This window comes from Primulina tabacum, chromosome 9, assembly GCF_025594145.1.
Source record: "Primulina tabacum isolate GXHZ01 chromosome 9, ASM2559414v2, whole genome shotgun sequence".
NCBI lineage: Eukaryota > Viridiplantae > Streptophyta > Magnoliopsida > Lamiales > Gesneriaceae > Primulina > Primulina tabacum.
The window spans coordinates 39,144,015-39,159,820 of NC_134558.1; the positions used below are offsets into that span (position 1 = coordinate 39,144,015).

Genomic DNA, 15,806 nt, shown 5'->3' on the forward strand with positions numbered 1-15,806 from the left:
AAGGAAGGGGGAAGGGAGGCATGAGAGAGAAGAGTACGATTGATATTATTGATAGACCGAATTTTCCGTTCGGCCTTCCCATTTTGAGGAGAGGTGTGAGGACAAGAAAGACGGAATGACATACCATTTTTCTTACAGAAATCCCAAAAAAGTCCATTGTCAAATTCCCTCCCATTATCACATTGCATAGTTTTAATATTACGTTCAAATTGTCTAACAATATGAGCCCTAAAAATCAAAAACTTCTCATAAACCTTTGATTTTTGACCCAACGGAAAAGTCCACAAAAAATTAGAAAAATCATCCAAAAATAACACGTAATATCTATGCCCTGCAGAACTCAGAATAGGTAAATATCACTATGAATAATATCAAAAGGTAAAGAAGTAATCGAAGTAGAAGAAGCAAAAGGTAACTTAATATGTTTTCCGAACACACAACAACGACAAATACTAGAATTAGTGTTTCGAATACAATCAATGCTTTTATTGATCCTAAGAGCATCTAACACAGGAGCTCCCGGATGACCCAGTCGGATCATGCCAAAGTGAGGAAGAGATGGCTGCAAAGGTTGATGGAGTAGTTTGATTGTGGATAGATTTGAGAGGATATATGTCACCCTGACTATCACACCTCAGTAGAGGCATCCCCGTCTGAAAATCCTTCACAGAAAAACCGAATGGATCAAATTCAACCGAAACAGAATTATCAGTGGTGAATTTCTAACAGAAATTAGATTTTTGATTATTTTGGGAGCATGAAGAACATTTTGTAAGGACAATGGAGGATTAGGAGAGGACAAACAGGTATGACCATAGCCACTAATAGGAATTGAATGACCATTTCCGACAATAATACCAGAATTATGATTGCTCAAATGAAAATAAGACGAGAGATAACCATTTGACGAGGTCATATGTGATGTAGCGCCGGTGTCCATATACCAAGTAGGATCTGGTGGATTTAGAGTCATGGAGTGCATAGCCGATGCAATGTCTGTAGGCACATATGAACCAGTCTAACCATTGAAAGAATGAGCCACAGGAGCAGTGAAAGCCTGATATGCTTGCTGCTGGGGGCGTGTGCCCAACACCCCAGGCCCAAAGGTGGCAGTAGGTGGGCGAGCCCATCCTTGGGTAGGCATAGGGCAGGGGGAGGAGCCCACTGAGACCAACCCAAGTTAGGAAACGGACCCCACCCCCAGAATGGACGCTGTTGTGGTGGCCGTCCTGGCGGGCCAGCCTTGCCGAAACGATCACCATTGCCGCGGACGCCTGAATTTTTCCGGCCATTCTGTTGTTGTTTGCGGCCAGAATGTTGCTGCACCCTCCCCTGTCCCGAATGAGAAGGAACAAAGGAGGAGCCATCGTCCTCATGTGGAGCAACGACCATGGCAGAATCGGACGCCATTGCCGCCTCCTTAGCTAAGCCCGATTCCCCAAGAGTGAGCATGGACCTGGCTTGATAAAAAAGAGGAAACTAACAATATACATCGACTGATTTTAGGCTAGAGTATAGGAGGCTAATTAGACGGCTAACAATATACATTGACTTTACAAAATATTTACTATATTTAACAGAAGTGTTTGGCATGCCAAAGTTGACCAATATATCTGAGAAGTTAATTTAATTTCCATGACGTGATGAAATCGAGTTGCAACACAGGGAATGAATGTATCGCTTGCTGAACACTACATTGGATGAATATACTCCATCAAGCAGTAAAGTTTCATCTATTAATGTCAACGCAAAATAACAGAGGCTCCACGTAGGGAAACTAGTGGTTTTTACCTAATTAATTGGTGGGACATATATTTCAGCATAGTAAGTTAATTTGCATTTTTTCTTGAATTTTATTATTCTTCGATACTGACGTTCCACATATATCACATATCGTCATTTTTTGATTTGACAGCATTATTTTTCTACGTCACGAATTACTCTAGATACAAAAATTAAAAATTAGTTGACTTCAAACTGCAAATTGATTTATAACATAATCTAAAAAAAAAATAACATGTAAGTTAAAAGACAGCATATATAATTTCTTGTTCCGGATTTGATCCATTAGTACGCCAGGGGATTTGAACATTGATTGGAGTTGCCTCTTGACGAACATCGAGATACGGATCGAGCCAGTGATGAAAATCTCATGTTTGTTAGGCTGGCTTGAGGATTGTGAGATATATATCTATTAGTGATTTGTGTGGAATGGGTTGGAAGTTTGGAACTCGGGAGATATGGAAAATCATAGTATGTGGATTTAAGTATAACTAAACTCATTTTTGTTCCTGAAAGGACGAGACAGACTCCAACTTTTCTCCACTGTCTAAAATATTTTATACAACGTGTAATCTTTACCTTTGTGTATGATTCCCCCTTGGCCTGGTATTGGTCGGTAACGTTCAAATTTTTTAAAATTAAATGGTCAAATTTCATGATTATTATATTAATGAGATTGGGTAACTTTGATGTAGGGGTGTTCAGGTGGTCCAAATCCTCCATTTGACATTATGGTTTAAACAGTTGACTTCAATGCGAGAATCGCGTGCTCTAAATGGATGTGTTTTTTGTAGTATTATTCTATCGATTGTCCTCGATCACCATATAGTTCACTTTTTACTTTTATTATTTTCTGAGACGGTCTCAAGAGTTAATTTTATGATATTAATATTCTATTTAGGTTATCAATGAAAAAATGTTACTTTTATGTCAAAAGTATTACTTTATAGTTGTAAAATATCGACAAAGATCCGTAAAATTATCTCACAAAAACTACTCTTCTTTATTTTGCTAATGTGTTTTAGTTGGAAACTTATTGACAATTTTTTGAATCAATTAATTAAGGGTAAAATATGAAATTTATTTGTAACTTTTATTTTTCGAATTTTTTTTCTTAATTCGTATGAAATAAAAACAATATTATATATTTTGACAGATAGACTATTTAATTATTATTTTTTAATGTATGATTATATTCAATCGATCCCTCTCTTCACACATGGTCCAGAAAAAACCCGCAAAATAGCTCTCAGCCCACGGTTAATGGACCACTTAAGTAACCACTTGTGGGCATGCCATTTCTAATCAATTAAAATAAATCCAGTTTACATTTAGATAATATATAAATTGGGTTGAAAATTTTAAAATATCTAACGTTACGTCTCATTTTTAAAAGAAATAAATCAAGAATATTATTTAGATTAAAATGATAAATATATTGATATTTTTTTTTCTATTTTTCAGATATATATTATTAAGATTTTTCAAATCTGATTAAAAACATCTATAAATAAATGCATACATGGTCTTTAAAAATGTGGGGTTATCCAGACACACCATTGCATAATATTTAAATGATTCATATTTTCAGTGTTCATGATATCTCGTCTCAAATTCAATATCAATAGCTCTATGTTAGAATTTGTTCATACTTTAAATTTTCTGCATATTATGTGTATGCTTGTATATACATAGATCGAATATAATTCAATATTATGTTATAAATATAACATTTAAATTTAATTATTAAAGAATTCAAGTAAAAAACCATATTAAAACAAGAATCTAGATTATTAGACAAAAATTTGCGTGAGACAGTCTCATTGATCGTATTTTGTGAGATAGATATTTCATTTAGTTCATCCATGAAAAAGTATTACTTTTTATGTTAAAAGTATTATTTTTTATTGTGAATATCGGTAGGGTTAACCTGATTCACAGATAAAAATTCATGATATCGTCTCATGAAAATACTTACTCTACTGTTATTACTCACTCCAAACAATGTCAGCATTCTTACCTCGCCAACCAGTTTTTGGATGAATTTATGGTGGGTTGACTTCTTTACATTTCCCACCTAATCCGCTGACCAAAATTACAAGCCTATTGACTTTGGAATCCAAAGTTTCGACAGTGGTCATTGTCGAGGTGGGAAAATTGACCCTAGAGCACATTGATTTATATAATTCAGTAAAATATATAATATATTTACAATGTTTAGTTTTGTATAAATAACTAATATTGTAATTTGTTTTATCAAACGAGTTCAAAAAAATAAAATAATTTGTTTTAACAATATTCATAGATCAAAAATACTCATAGATTAATCATATATTTTTTTAAAAAAAACACGCACACGCATGCGCAAAATAAAAGACTTGGGCTACGGATTCGTGGGAAAAATCTAAATGGATTTTAATTGTTATATATATAAGATGCATTATCACAAAATACCCTGCATGCTTTTCTACCCGAAAATTTCAATTGCATCATATATTTAAAAACTAAGAAAGTGAGTGAATGAATAAGCACTTTTCTTTCATGTATATACCAAAAATACCCTCCATCAAACGGACCTCTAATAGTCCATAGTTTAACGAGGGTTTCACTAGACCATTTGTGTGTGCCCTTTTGGGGCCCCATATACTGAATGGGCCGAATATTACTGTTGTTGGGTCCGCGTGGGCTATCCTATAATGACCTGAAATATCCAATCCAATCTGATGCCATATTTTAATTTTTATAAATAAATCCTATTCCTTTGTCGATAATGATAATAATAATAATAATAGATTAAAACAGAAAAAAGGAAAATTCGATAAAATGGTACTTCAAGAAACGTTTAATCTCCTGTTTTCGGAATAATTTTCCAAATATATCAAGCCAGAATCTTTTATTTGTATTCATCAAAGTAAAATCTCACAATTATAATATTTTTTTGTTTGCAAAAATTTGTGTGAGACGGTCTCACGGATCGAATCTTGTGAGACGAATATCTTATTTGGGTCATCCATGAAAAAATATTATTTTTTATGCTAAGAGTGTTACTTTTATTATGAATATCGATAGGATTGACCCGTCTCAAATATTAAGATTCGTGGGACTGTCTCACAAAGAACCTATTTTTTTTGTTTTATAATAAAAATCAAACTAATTTAAAAAATTAACCCAAAAAAAAAAAAAAAATTAAAAATCATAGTTGCTGGGAGAAAAAAATTAAACGCATATAGTGATTTCTTCGACTTCTGTTCCCAGTCATTGTTAAAAATCCCTCCGGGATTCCGGAATTCAATGTACGGCGGTTCTGGAAAGCTTGCCCGCGGCGGCGGTAAGCGGAACATTCACGCCCCTCCAATCAACCGTGACTCCGCCGCCACATCGTGCGGACGCCTTTCTTCGGGAGTCGGCGCAGCCGCCGTCACCAGAGGCCGCGATGGCGGAGGGGAGTCCGCCTCTGGCCCTACATCTTCTCGGCAAGCGGAGGAGACATTCAGCCTCCTCACGAGGAATCATCTGAACTTCGCGATGGCATTGAGGCTTGTGCCTGACCTTGTCGAGGAGATCAATCGCGTGGAGGCGACGGGGGGAACAGCGCGTATCAAGTTTGATTACAATGCGAACAATTCCGATGGAAATGTGAGTATGGATGTTCAATTCTATAGAAGCTTTGAGTTTTACTGCTTCTTGTTTATTTTATCAGGGGAACTTGAGTCTTGAGCTGTGTATCGACTCTTTGTTATGGTCAGATTAATACTCTTATCACATTCAGGGTTCTTTATCCTCGATTAGGTGTTCGACTCAAAATTTGGTATAGTTACATCTTTGTGTCTAGATTGGGTTTTAATGTTGCGGATAGAAATTATAAGTCCCAGTGTACATAGACCGCGTTTGATTTGGTTTGGATACAGAGACATCTTTTTTATTATTTTATTATTAATGTCAAAGCGTTGGTGATACACTTGAGTGGCTATGAATTCAGAAAATTTGAATGCTCCTGGTGGGAAGAGTAGGGAGAACAGGAAAAGTCAAGTGTGAATTTGTGGGAAAACGGGCACTAAACTGAACCGATTCGGATAAGAAAAAGTAGTTGAACATGCCTTCTAGAATTTGTGGCTTTTATGATGGATATATATCCCAGTCTTGCAACATTATATGACACTGAAATGATTTCATAATTTTCGTGTGAGTTATGAACTTCGAGACAATTCAAGGTTGTCTAAAGCTCAAGCCCCAGGTCATTATTTGTTAGTCTTGAGTTCAGAAATCAAGACAATTCAAGGCTGCCTAAAGCCCTAGGTCAAGACAAGCATATGCTGGCACCCTGAATTATTGTCTTGCGAATGCTGGTCTTTTTCCTTCAATCACTCACCTTCTTTTTTTCTTTACTTGTCTAGTTCCTCATAAAGTTCAATTGGAGCCAGGGTATCAAACTCGTTAGTATTCCAATAAAATTGTCAGATTTGTTTTGCTCAGTCCATGGAGTTGATGATAGTTTTTTTTCCATAAAGATAAACCGATAATTTTTTCTCATGGTGTAGGAAACTATGCTTCTAGATGACTCTTACGGTCATTTTTTAATCTGCTGATGATTTTCGGGATTTTTTTGTCTATTGTCTTATGTTATGAAGTGTCTAAATAATTTTCTTTATTTTCATATATATTAAGTGTTATGCTGATAACTGAGAAGACTCTACTTTCAGCAATGCCATGTTTATTTTTGTAATGTATCATTGCTGGTGATATGATGACATAATAGCCTTTGGTCCTTTACCTTGTCTTGCTGTTATTAGCACAATAAATTTGGTCTGCACCTTTCAGTTTCAATACTTCCCTCGAATGACATGCCAGAGTAAAATCACTAATTTGCATCTTAGTAATTTCTAAGTATTTCCTATCTGCTAGTTTCTCAAGAATCATATCCTTGGCTGCCTTTCATCCACCTTCTCTCACTTTGCTTCTTGTATTGTGGAACATCAACTTCATTATTATACTCGACAACCCCTTTGCTTTCTCAAATCGAGATGCCCTGTTCTACTTAAAGATTTCTTGTATGAATTGGAGGTTTGTTTTATGTTTTTATTTTTCTTGTAGCATTTTCAAATGAGAGTAGACATTTAAACTCATCCTTATTCTGTAACCAGGTTATCACTGTCGGTGATAAGAACTTCAATTTTACATGGTCGAAGGAAATGGGGGAACTTTGCGACATATACGAAGAACGTAAAAATGGCGAAGATGGAAATGGCTTGCTAATAGAATCAGGAGGCGCTTGGCGTAAGCTGAATGTGCAGCGTGTATTGGATGAATCAACTAAAAAGCATGTCAAAATGCGATCTGAAGAAGCTGAGCGTAAGAATAAACAGCGAAAGTATGACTCCTTTTCTTGAACTATTGTGCTATGCATATATTGCATGTTTGTATTTTTAAGTTGTAAATTTTGAGAAGCCTGTCTGGATTCTGGTATCATCCATATCACCAGATGCATTGAACTGACGTCCAGAATACAGTATGTGTTATTTAGCAATAAATTAATAATGGTGTAAGAAAAATATGGCATAATTTCCCGGATAGATATAATTCTTATACGTGAATAATCAACGTGAAAGCCGAAAACAATATATATTTCCTTTTATCATTCTTATGTGGTTCTTCTTTCTCTTTTACTGCAAGGTGTATGAGGTAGATTTTTTAAATGTATGTTAGCATGTTCACATTTGTTAATTCCCTCAAATTATGATAGTCTCTCATTCTAGCGTAGCGTACTTGTATTAAGCGTTCTAAAAAGTAATAATAAAAAAAATGTAAACTAAAAAACCCTTAAATACACCAAAATAAATTTTGTCTCGAAGCCTTCCTTTCTATGCGACAAAGGGATAATACTTGACTCAATGGCGATCAACACTCTATGCAATTTATGATTTTGAGACTTGTGTTTGATAACTTGAAAATTTATGTTTTTATTCTTAAAATTTGTATTTTATTTATTATTTAATCTATTAATTACTTTATATAATTAAAATTATATTTAAAATTTAAAAACGTTTTGTAAGGTTTAATCTCGTTCTAAGCCTGCTTAAGCTTATAAAGCCTAAAGCCTGATCGTGGCGCTCCATCATACTTCACGCATTTTAGAACCTTGCTTGTACGCATCTAAACTTTTGATTTCATCTCTCATTGACATTGTATAATCAATTCACTTGTATTCATGGTGATGTTTTGTTTGATTTGAGAGATGAATATTTTTATTAAGACTGTGTTACCCATGTTACACATTAAGTATTATGGGGGTATGACTCCCTATACATAAACTAATCCTTAATATTTTCCCAGTTCTTCACCATATTGGTTCTTCTTTTATATGGGAGACATTTTTTCTGCATATTGTTTTACTGAAGAAATTGAATAAGCGGAGTAACTAGTTTGGATCAGATGATAACGTCAAGCATTCATGATGATATTAGAAGAATCTAACAGAGTTCAGGAGACAATAATGATATTAAGTTCAGTTAATATCTTTTAAGTTTTTCATCAAGTCCTTTCTATTTCTTGATAACAGATCCATAGTCTTAGACCATCAGAATTCAAGTATGAAGAATCAAATGAAGGCACTAGCTGCAGCTGAATGTAAGCATCGTAATTTTTATGTCTTCTCTTTTTAGCTGCCCTTCAATTTCTTGGCAGATAATTTGTTATATGTGCAAGTGCTAAAACCGAATTAGATTTTTATTTAATTCAAATAAGAAATGGCATATTGAATCAGCCATAGTTATAATTTTGTCAGAAATTTTGTGCCTACCAACTTTGAAGGTGGTTAAGTTGCATTCACATAAGTCTCATAAGCTAATTTATATCGATTGGTGGAGCCTTTATGCATGCTGTATTTGCTTATTTGGATATGTCAATTTCCAAAGTTCAAGCCCTTCACTCAAATAAGAATTTCTTTGCCCCATTTGTTAAAAAAAAATGTATCTCCAGTTTTTCAATTCAAACAAGATGATTACATATGTGATGCTTTGTAGAAGGGGCACTGCATTTACATATCATACACCTATCAACCCAACACATATCTGTCTCTAGCGTCTTTATTTCAATGGAATTTGACATATGTGATGCTTTATGAGCGGCAATCATTGATGACAAAGGAATTTTGATACCCAGGAAGTAGGGAGCTGTCAACTGATGAACTCAAACCTGAAAATCCGGTCCGAAGCAGTGGACTGTGGTCCGATAAAACAATATTTGTAGTTGCGCGAGTTTCTCTTCGGATAACCGATCCATCCCTGTTACTCCATAGTAAATTTTAAAAATGTATATATTTTATTTTTTAAAATATGTTCTCTTTACATTTTTAATATTTTTTGTATATATGTTAAAGAAATTACTTATCTGTTACTATTTTTATTAAAAAACTTCCTATTATTTTATATAGTTTTTTATTTAAAAATAACCCAAAAAAAACCCAGCTAAACTGAACCCAACCTGTTGAAATCGATTATTAATCGGGCGAGTTATCTTTATATCAATGCTTCCCGAAAATAAACCAGGTGGACTAAAGTTACCTAAAAACCAGACCCTTCCAGCAGTTTACACTTTAGCCCCACCTCTATGTCCTCGCTTTTGCAACTTCTGCATCTTCACCCTGTTTTGCAACCTCATTTTCATGCATTTTCATGATACATACAGTTAAGAGTTGTAAAGAAACTCAGTTCTAAGAAATTTCCTCGTTTTACTAGTAACATTATGTGTGCGGGGCATGCTATTATCATGATCATTATAACTCTTTCTAAACACAACTTTTTTGGCAAAAGCAGTTTCGCTCCATAAGTTTTTCATATCCAAATGCACCTTTAAACCAAATCCGCCCTAATTTTATTTTCAGCTAATTCATGGAGAATGCCTTTTAAAAGGAAAGAGCCTCCGTTCAAAAAGTCAAAACTTGAAGCCTATCCTGGTGAGTGGAATAATGACTTTGACGCATTCTTTTTTTGCCAGAATTAGTTTGTTTCCATTTTCATATTAGACGAAATGATTTTAGATTCCTGAAACGACTTGGGGCTTGACTTTTTGCTAAATACTAATTTTCTCCGTTGGTTTTTTTGCTTGACTTGACCATCACAATAGCAGGCGGACCTCCTAAATCTGTCTATAAATCCAGTTTGTCGGCACCAAATCCATCAAAGAATAAACCCTCCACTGGTTCATCATTATCTTCTCATATAGAGCAATATGGTGCTCCAGCTCACACATCTGGAAGCAGCAATCCCACGAAGGGAAATGCCATTGTGTCTGATGCTACACCCTCTCAAGCATCAAGTAAAGCTACCAGTTTAGACAAAGAAATGTCTAGTAGGATGGCAAATAATACTGTCCTCAATAAACCAGTTCAAAATCAGAATGTGGATGCTAAACATTTTGATTTGAGAAGTTTCATTGTTTCTCTTCTAATGGAGCATAATGCAGACGGAATGAGTCTAAAGGTTAGGGCATATGGCATGAAAAACGGGGAGGGGGGTGCTAATTGTAGGGGCACTGGGAATGTTTTTCATTTTCAAACTGTACTAAATTTACTTTTTGTGAAACTTTTGTTGGTAGAATAATGCTGTTGAATATTTTCTTCATCAGGCATTGGAGAAAGCTATTGGAGAAGCTATGCCCAACTCTGCACGGAAAATCCAGCCAATTCTGAAGCAAGTACGCATCGATTTTTTTTAAAAATTGTTTGCGTGAGTCTTGAGCAGATTATGCTTATTCAGTGTTTACTGGCAGATTGCAAATTTTAAAGCTCCTGGAAGATATTACTTGAAACCTGGAGTCACAGAAAACTTCAAGAAGACTTCTTCTGAAAGTGGAAGGTATACCTGGTTCTATCAGGCTTCTCTCTGAACTGAATTCTTGTGCTTATTTATTTAGGGTTCTTTTTTATTCTTGTAACTCGTGAAACATATTGATATATGCAGGATAATAGCTTAGGTATGCATGTGAGAACTTATTCAGTTTGGTACATTTTCATTGTGGAATTAGAATTGTAGGCTTGAGGTGCTTGGGATGTGATTAAATAACCTTCCTCATACGATGTAGTCCTTGTGCGGTGAGGTTTTTCCTCCACCTACTCTTCCCTGCCTTCTTCTCTTTATTTTGATACTTAATCACTTCTTGGGATTTGTAACGAGTTAGACAGTAGTTAAAAGATCCATATGCTGGAAAGAGGAAAAAATGAAAATCCTAGAGTTTGTTGCTGTACGTACTTCAGTGAGAAACTGGAATGACAGCTGATCTAGATTACACGAGCATCACTAGCATCAAGATCGAGTATAAATTTTAACTTTTTCTGCCTTGTCATTGTGATAATAGTTTCCTATGGAAAGTTGATCTAAGTTTTTTTTATTTGATCCTCAACACAAGTACAAATCAAAAGAGTATTCAGGCAACGAGATGGAAAAACGTGAAATAAGGAATAAGAGCCAGGAAGAAAGACACAAATTGACTTTTTGGGAAGTCTGCGCTTTTAGCATGCACTTGCATTAATGTTATTCACATTAACTTTGTGTGAAGGCTTTATTTTTTGCCTTGTTTACTCCATCTAAATGACTACATCTTGTTCTGTAGTCTGTATCGGTGGACCGTGCTTTCTATCAGAATCTAATGTGTTTTTCCTCAGTTCCCCAGAAATCGTTGGAAATCATTCACCTGCAACTAATAACTTTGGCCGACTTCCTGATTTAGATCCTAAATTTTCCTTGCGAACTCCCATTAATGAATTGGAGGAACAGGCTCAATTGAACTCTATGTGTGGAAATGCACCAGACACAGAAGATAAAATTGACATCCCTCTCAATTCACCTGATCATTCTAATGGCAAGAAAGTTTCAGATGATAATGAAGGGCGGGCTGTTAGCTCTAGCGACTGTGGAAGTGACAGTGATGGTGAAAGTAATAGCAGTGATAGTGGAAGTGATAGTGAAAGTAATAGCAGAGAAAAAAGAAGTCCTGTGGGAAGTCACAGTGGGAGTAGCAGTGATAGTGAAAGTGACGTATCTTCCAGCAGCAAACAGGCACCTGATGAAGATGTAGATATCATGACAAGTGATGATGCCAAAGAACCCGAGTCCGAGCCTCTCTCAAAATCTCCTGCTCGGTCGAGGCCTCTAGACATTGAACTTCTTGATATAGGACATTATGAAAAGCAAGATGATTGGGTTTCTGATGTAGCTGAGATTGAGAATGACAATCCTGAAGATGACCTCGAAACTGAAAGGGCTACATGTAGTTATTTGTTTTCTAATGAAGAAGGTGAAGATAAGAAACCATCATCGCCATATCATTATAAGTACTATGAGAACCAAGGCAATGACAGTGTGGTTAAAGATGGCTTCAAGCATGGGGAGCCTGATAGTTACGCAAGATCGTCTAAAGGCAAATCTAAAAGGCAGTCTAATGAATGTCATTTTGTTGATAGGGCTTACAGTAGTAAGAGGTTGAAAGACACGAATTTGAGTCAACCATTTTCTGGGACCATGACCTCTCTTTTCGGCGAGAGTCCTCAAAATTCATCTCCTGATGAACTTCTAAAAAGCTCCCTCGAGGCACCTATCAATCAAATGTCTGTCAGAGATGCAAGTCATGGTAATTGGGACCCTAACCTTCAAGTAGGCTTTAACCAAGGAATACAATCTGGGTCTTTTTCTGAATCTCGGGTGCCAGGTCAAAGATCCTCTGATGTTGTTGGAGGGGCTGAGGTCCATTCTAATGGAAAGAGACCTGGTTGTGGTGTTGAGGAGTCCGAAAGAGGCCTTCAAACCAGCGGAAGACTTTGGATGCAGAATCCAATAAATATGGAGACACTACATGAAGATGGTGATACCGGTGACAAAGAGACGATCCCAGCAGAATCAATTTCCAGAAAACCAAAGATTATGGTGAAGGCAACGGATGCTGGACTACATTGTAAAACACAAACGAGTTACTCTCCCAAAGATAACAACACCAATACTGTGGACAGGTCTCTGGTAATGAATGGTCGGGACAATAAACTTCGAAGAGAGCTTTCAGAATTGGAGGTTGGTGAGTTTCGTGAGCCCTTACCTGACGAAATACCAGGGCCAAAGAAGCAATTTGAAAAGAAGGGTAAACATAGACAATTAGAAAAAAAATCAGCTGATTCAGATTACTGGAACTCAGATTCAAATAGGGGCCCCTCTAAAAAGATCACTCCAGGCTCAAGAAAACTTTCCCCGCAGAATTCTGAAACTGTGATATCTGGAATTCCAGATGGATCATCAAAGCCAAAGCCTCCAGAAAATAATGTCAATGATCCTTCAAAACATCAACTCAGAGAAACTAGACGTCTGCCACAGCAGCATCAGTCACCAGCAGGTCCTACTGAGTTTGTCCCTAATCATAGTAAAATTCCTGAAATAAGTAGAAGTAGAAATGCAGAACCTGAAACTCAGAGGATAAACTCGGAAGCTAATGGTTACAAAAAAGTTCCTGTTAATGCGACAGATCAGCAGCATGGCCTCAAACGAACAGTTGTTTCCCAGACGAAGAATGAGTTTAAAAAACAGGAGCCCAATATGATAGGTAGTTCAAATTATAGACAAAAAGACACATTTTTAGGGGGGAGCAACAATGGCATTCAGAAGAGGACAGAATCTTTCTCAGATGAGAAAAGTTGTTCATATGCAAAGTACGAGAAGGAGGAACCCGAATTGAAGAGTCCAATAAAGGATCTCTCTCAGTAAGTTTATTAACACAATGTATTTGATTAACAAATGCTTTGATAAGCTCTATTTTCATGTTTCAAAACAACTTGATTTTGTGGTTCTCAATTAATTATAAGCCATTCCATCTTTAGGTATAAAAAATACGTGAAGGAATTTCAAGATAAGTACGAGAGCTACTGCTCCTTAAACAATATCTTGGAGTCATACAGGTAATGTCGACCTTGGTTAATTCACTTTCTAATATTTGTGCAGTTTGATTGTCGTTTAGATAAAATTGTGGCATTATAAGCCCGTCAAATCAGTAATCTAATTTGCGTTGCTGATGTAATTAGAGATGAGTTCAGTAACCTTGGAAATGAGCTTGAAACTTACCGAGGAAGGGATAATAAGAGATACCAAGACATCTTGGAACAGATACGGTCATCATTTCATCAGTGTGGAGAGGTACTTTAGTGTTATTTTCGTTTAGTTGTCACTTATTCATAGGCGTGCTTTTGCCGAATAAAGCTTGCTGTTTTATTGATGTTTTACCATTTCATTCATTTTTTATATGATCGGTTTAACATGTGATATTGCAGAAACATAAACAATTCAAGAAAATTTTCATCGTGCTTCATGAAGAATTGAGGGTGACTATTCCTCTTGGTCTTTCCTAATGTCAACGTAACTTTTATCTGCCACTCTCTTATTTCTCACTAATGCGAGTCCATGAACACATTTTTGAGCAGCATTTGAAGCAGAGAATTAAAGACTTTGCTGCCTCGTATACTAGAAACTGATTTCTTCACAACTCATGCATCGCTGCATTTACATCAGTGTGACAATATTGTTACATGGTAAGATCTGCTGGTCCCATGTGGGCTTCATTATGGATCTCATAGAACCAATCCACTGAAGAGTTGTACTTCACTATTCATCTACTATACCAGTTGCTTGCCAAATACACGTATCTGGACGAAGTTTAGATCCATCACATATGTAATATATAACTGTACAGTATCCTTTTTGCGTAAAAAAGACATTCTTGTGGTTCTCGTCAGGCGGAATTACCTTTGAATTTTAAATTTATTTTCCTGAGTGTCCATTGTTGCTTAGCAGCGTGCATTGCCACAATTTTGATTTTTCTTTTTCGGTTGTACAGTCTCGCAATAGGAGATTTCAAATGTGTACATTTTCAAAGTTTATATGTGATTTGTGAATGTTCAAGTTTTGACCGTTCATTTACAATGAATTTTTATGATTTAGCTTAACTCGAATCTGTAAAATTTTGAGTCGTCTCTATTTCTTGAACAATAATAGCAAGGGAACAATCGCTGTTTCAAAATTGTCATAAACATGACATCATACTTGCAAATTTTGATTGTGCTGACCAAATTCAGATCTTTATTCACCCTTAAATCCAAGCCCCACTCGTATCTTAATAATAAATAATACCAGACGTATTAAAGGATACTCGGAACTGAAGCAGGGAACGAGTTGGCGTATTATACAAGGATCCAAGGGTAATTCTTAAATTTCTTTCATCTGTGAAGCACTTGAAACAACATAAAAATCACTCGCACGAGATTTGCGTGCAAAAGAACAATTCTGGGAACCGTTGAGACTTTATTTATATAAAAAGTACCTTTTATTGTTTTCAAAAAAAATTACGCAGATATTAGCAACGACAATCGGAGAAATCCAGTTCTTGTTTTGATGAAATAAGGAAAATTTAGAGGATGTCTGGATTAGCCCGGTGAGGTAAAAATCCCCTCATCCAAGTAATATACATTTATTATTAAAAAAAGGTGAGATTTTAATGTATAAACTGTTCTAAACATTAGTAAAAGAACATTTTTATTCAGAAAGGAGACATTGTGGGAAATTATGCTTCAATTTCTTCTCATAAAAAAACAGAATCTCACAAAGTGATGAGAGCACGACATTTGATCGATAGTGAAAAGAGTATGCATAGAGCTATTAAAAAACGGAAAATGTTAAGTCGAATTAACTAAACTATTAAATGTTCTTGAATGAGCATGAAAACATCCAAAAATGACTTGGAATGCTGATAAAAGTGAAGTGCCTTGGTCAAATTCATTCACTTTAGAGGTGTCCAACAATCAAAATTTACTCTACACAAAAGAAATCTCTACAATGGACATCGGGTGTTTGAGGTCATCTCGGGTAAAACCCAATATGATAGGTGGAATCAGAGTAAGAGGTAAAATTTCATTCACAGAAGCTAAATTAGTAACCGACGAAAAAAAGCATCCCATTACCAAATCACTGTAGCTGTCCTGTTGATTCTAAATCACATCT

At 35.7% G+C, this 15,806-nt stretch overlaps 1 protein-coding gene across 4 annotated transcripts; it reads left to right on the forward strand.

Moving 5' to 3' along the window:
- Positions 1-5,016: 5,016 nt before the first annotated feature.
- LOC142556050 (uncharacterized) lies at positions 5,017-14,755 on the forward strand. 4 transcript variants are annotated; one of them, XM_075667254.1, is made up of 12 exons: positions 5,017-5,418; positions 6,924-7,150; positions 8,339-8,406; positions 9,662-9,733; positions 9,904-10,259; positions 10,405-10,473; positions 10,549-10,634; positions 11,441-13,519; positions 13,637-13,714; positions 13,838-13,949; positions 14,084-14,134; positions 14,234-14,755. In XM_075667254.1, the coding sequence occupies exons 1-12, from the start codon at positions 5,074-5,076 to the stop codon at positions 14,282-14,284; spliced, it is 3,594 nt and encodes a 1,197-aa protein (XP_075523369.1). In that variant the 5' UTR covers positions 5,017-5,073; the 3' UTR covers positions 14,285-14,755. The 4 variants fall into 4 exon arrangements, with proteins under 4 accessions (XP_075523369.1, XP_075523370.1, XP_075523371.1 ...); XM_075667255.1 differs by having other exon boundaries at positions 9,907-10,259; XM_075667256.1 differs by lacking the exons at positions 5,017-5,418; positions 6,924-7,150; positions 8,339-8,406 and adding an exon at positions 8,943-9,090.
- Positions 14,756-15,806: the final 1,051 nt, after the last annotated feature.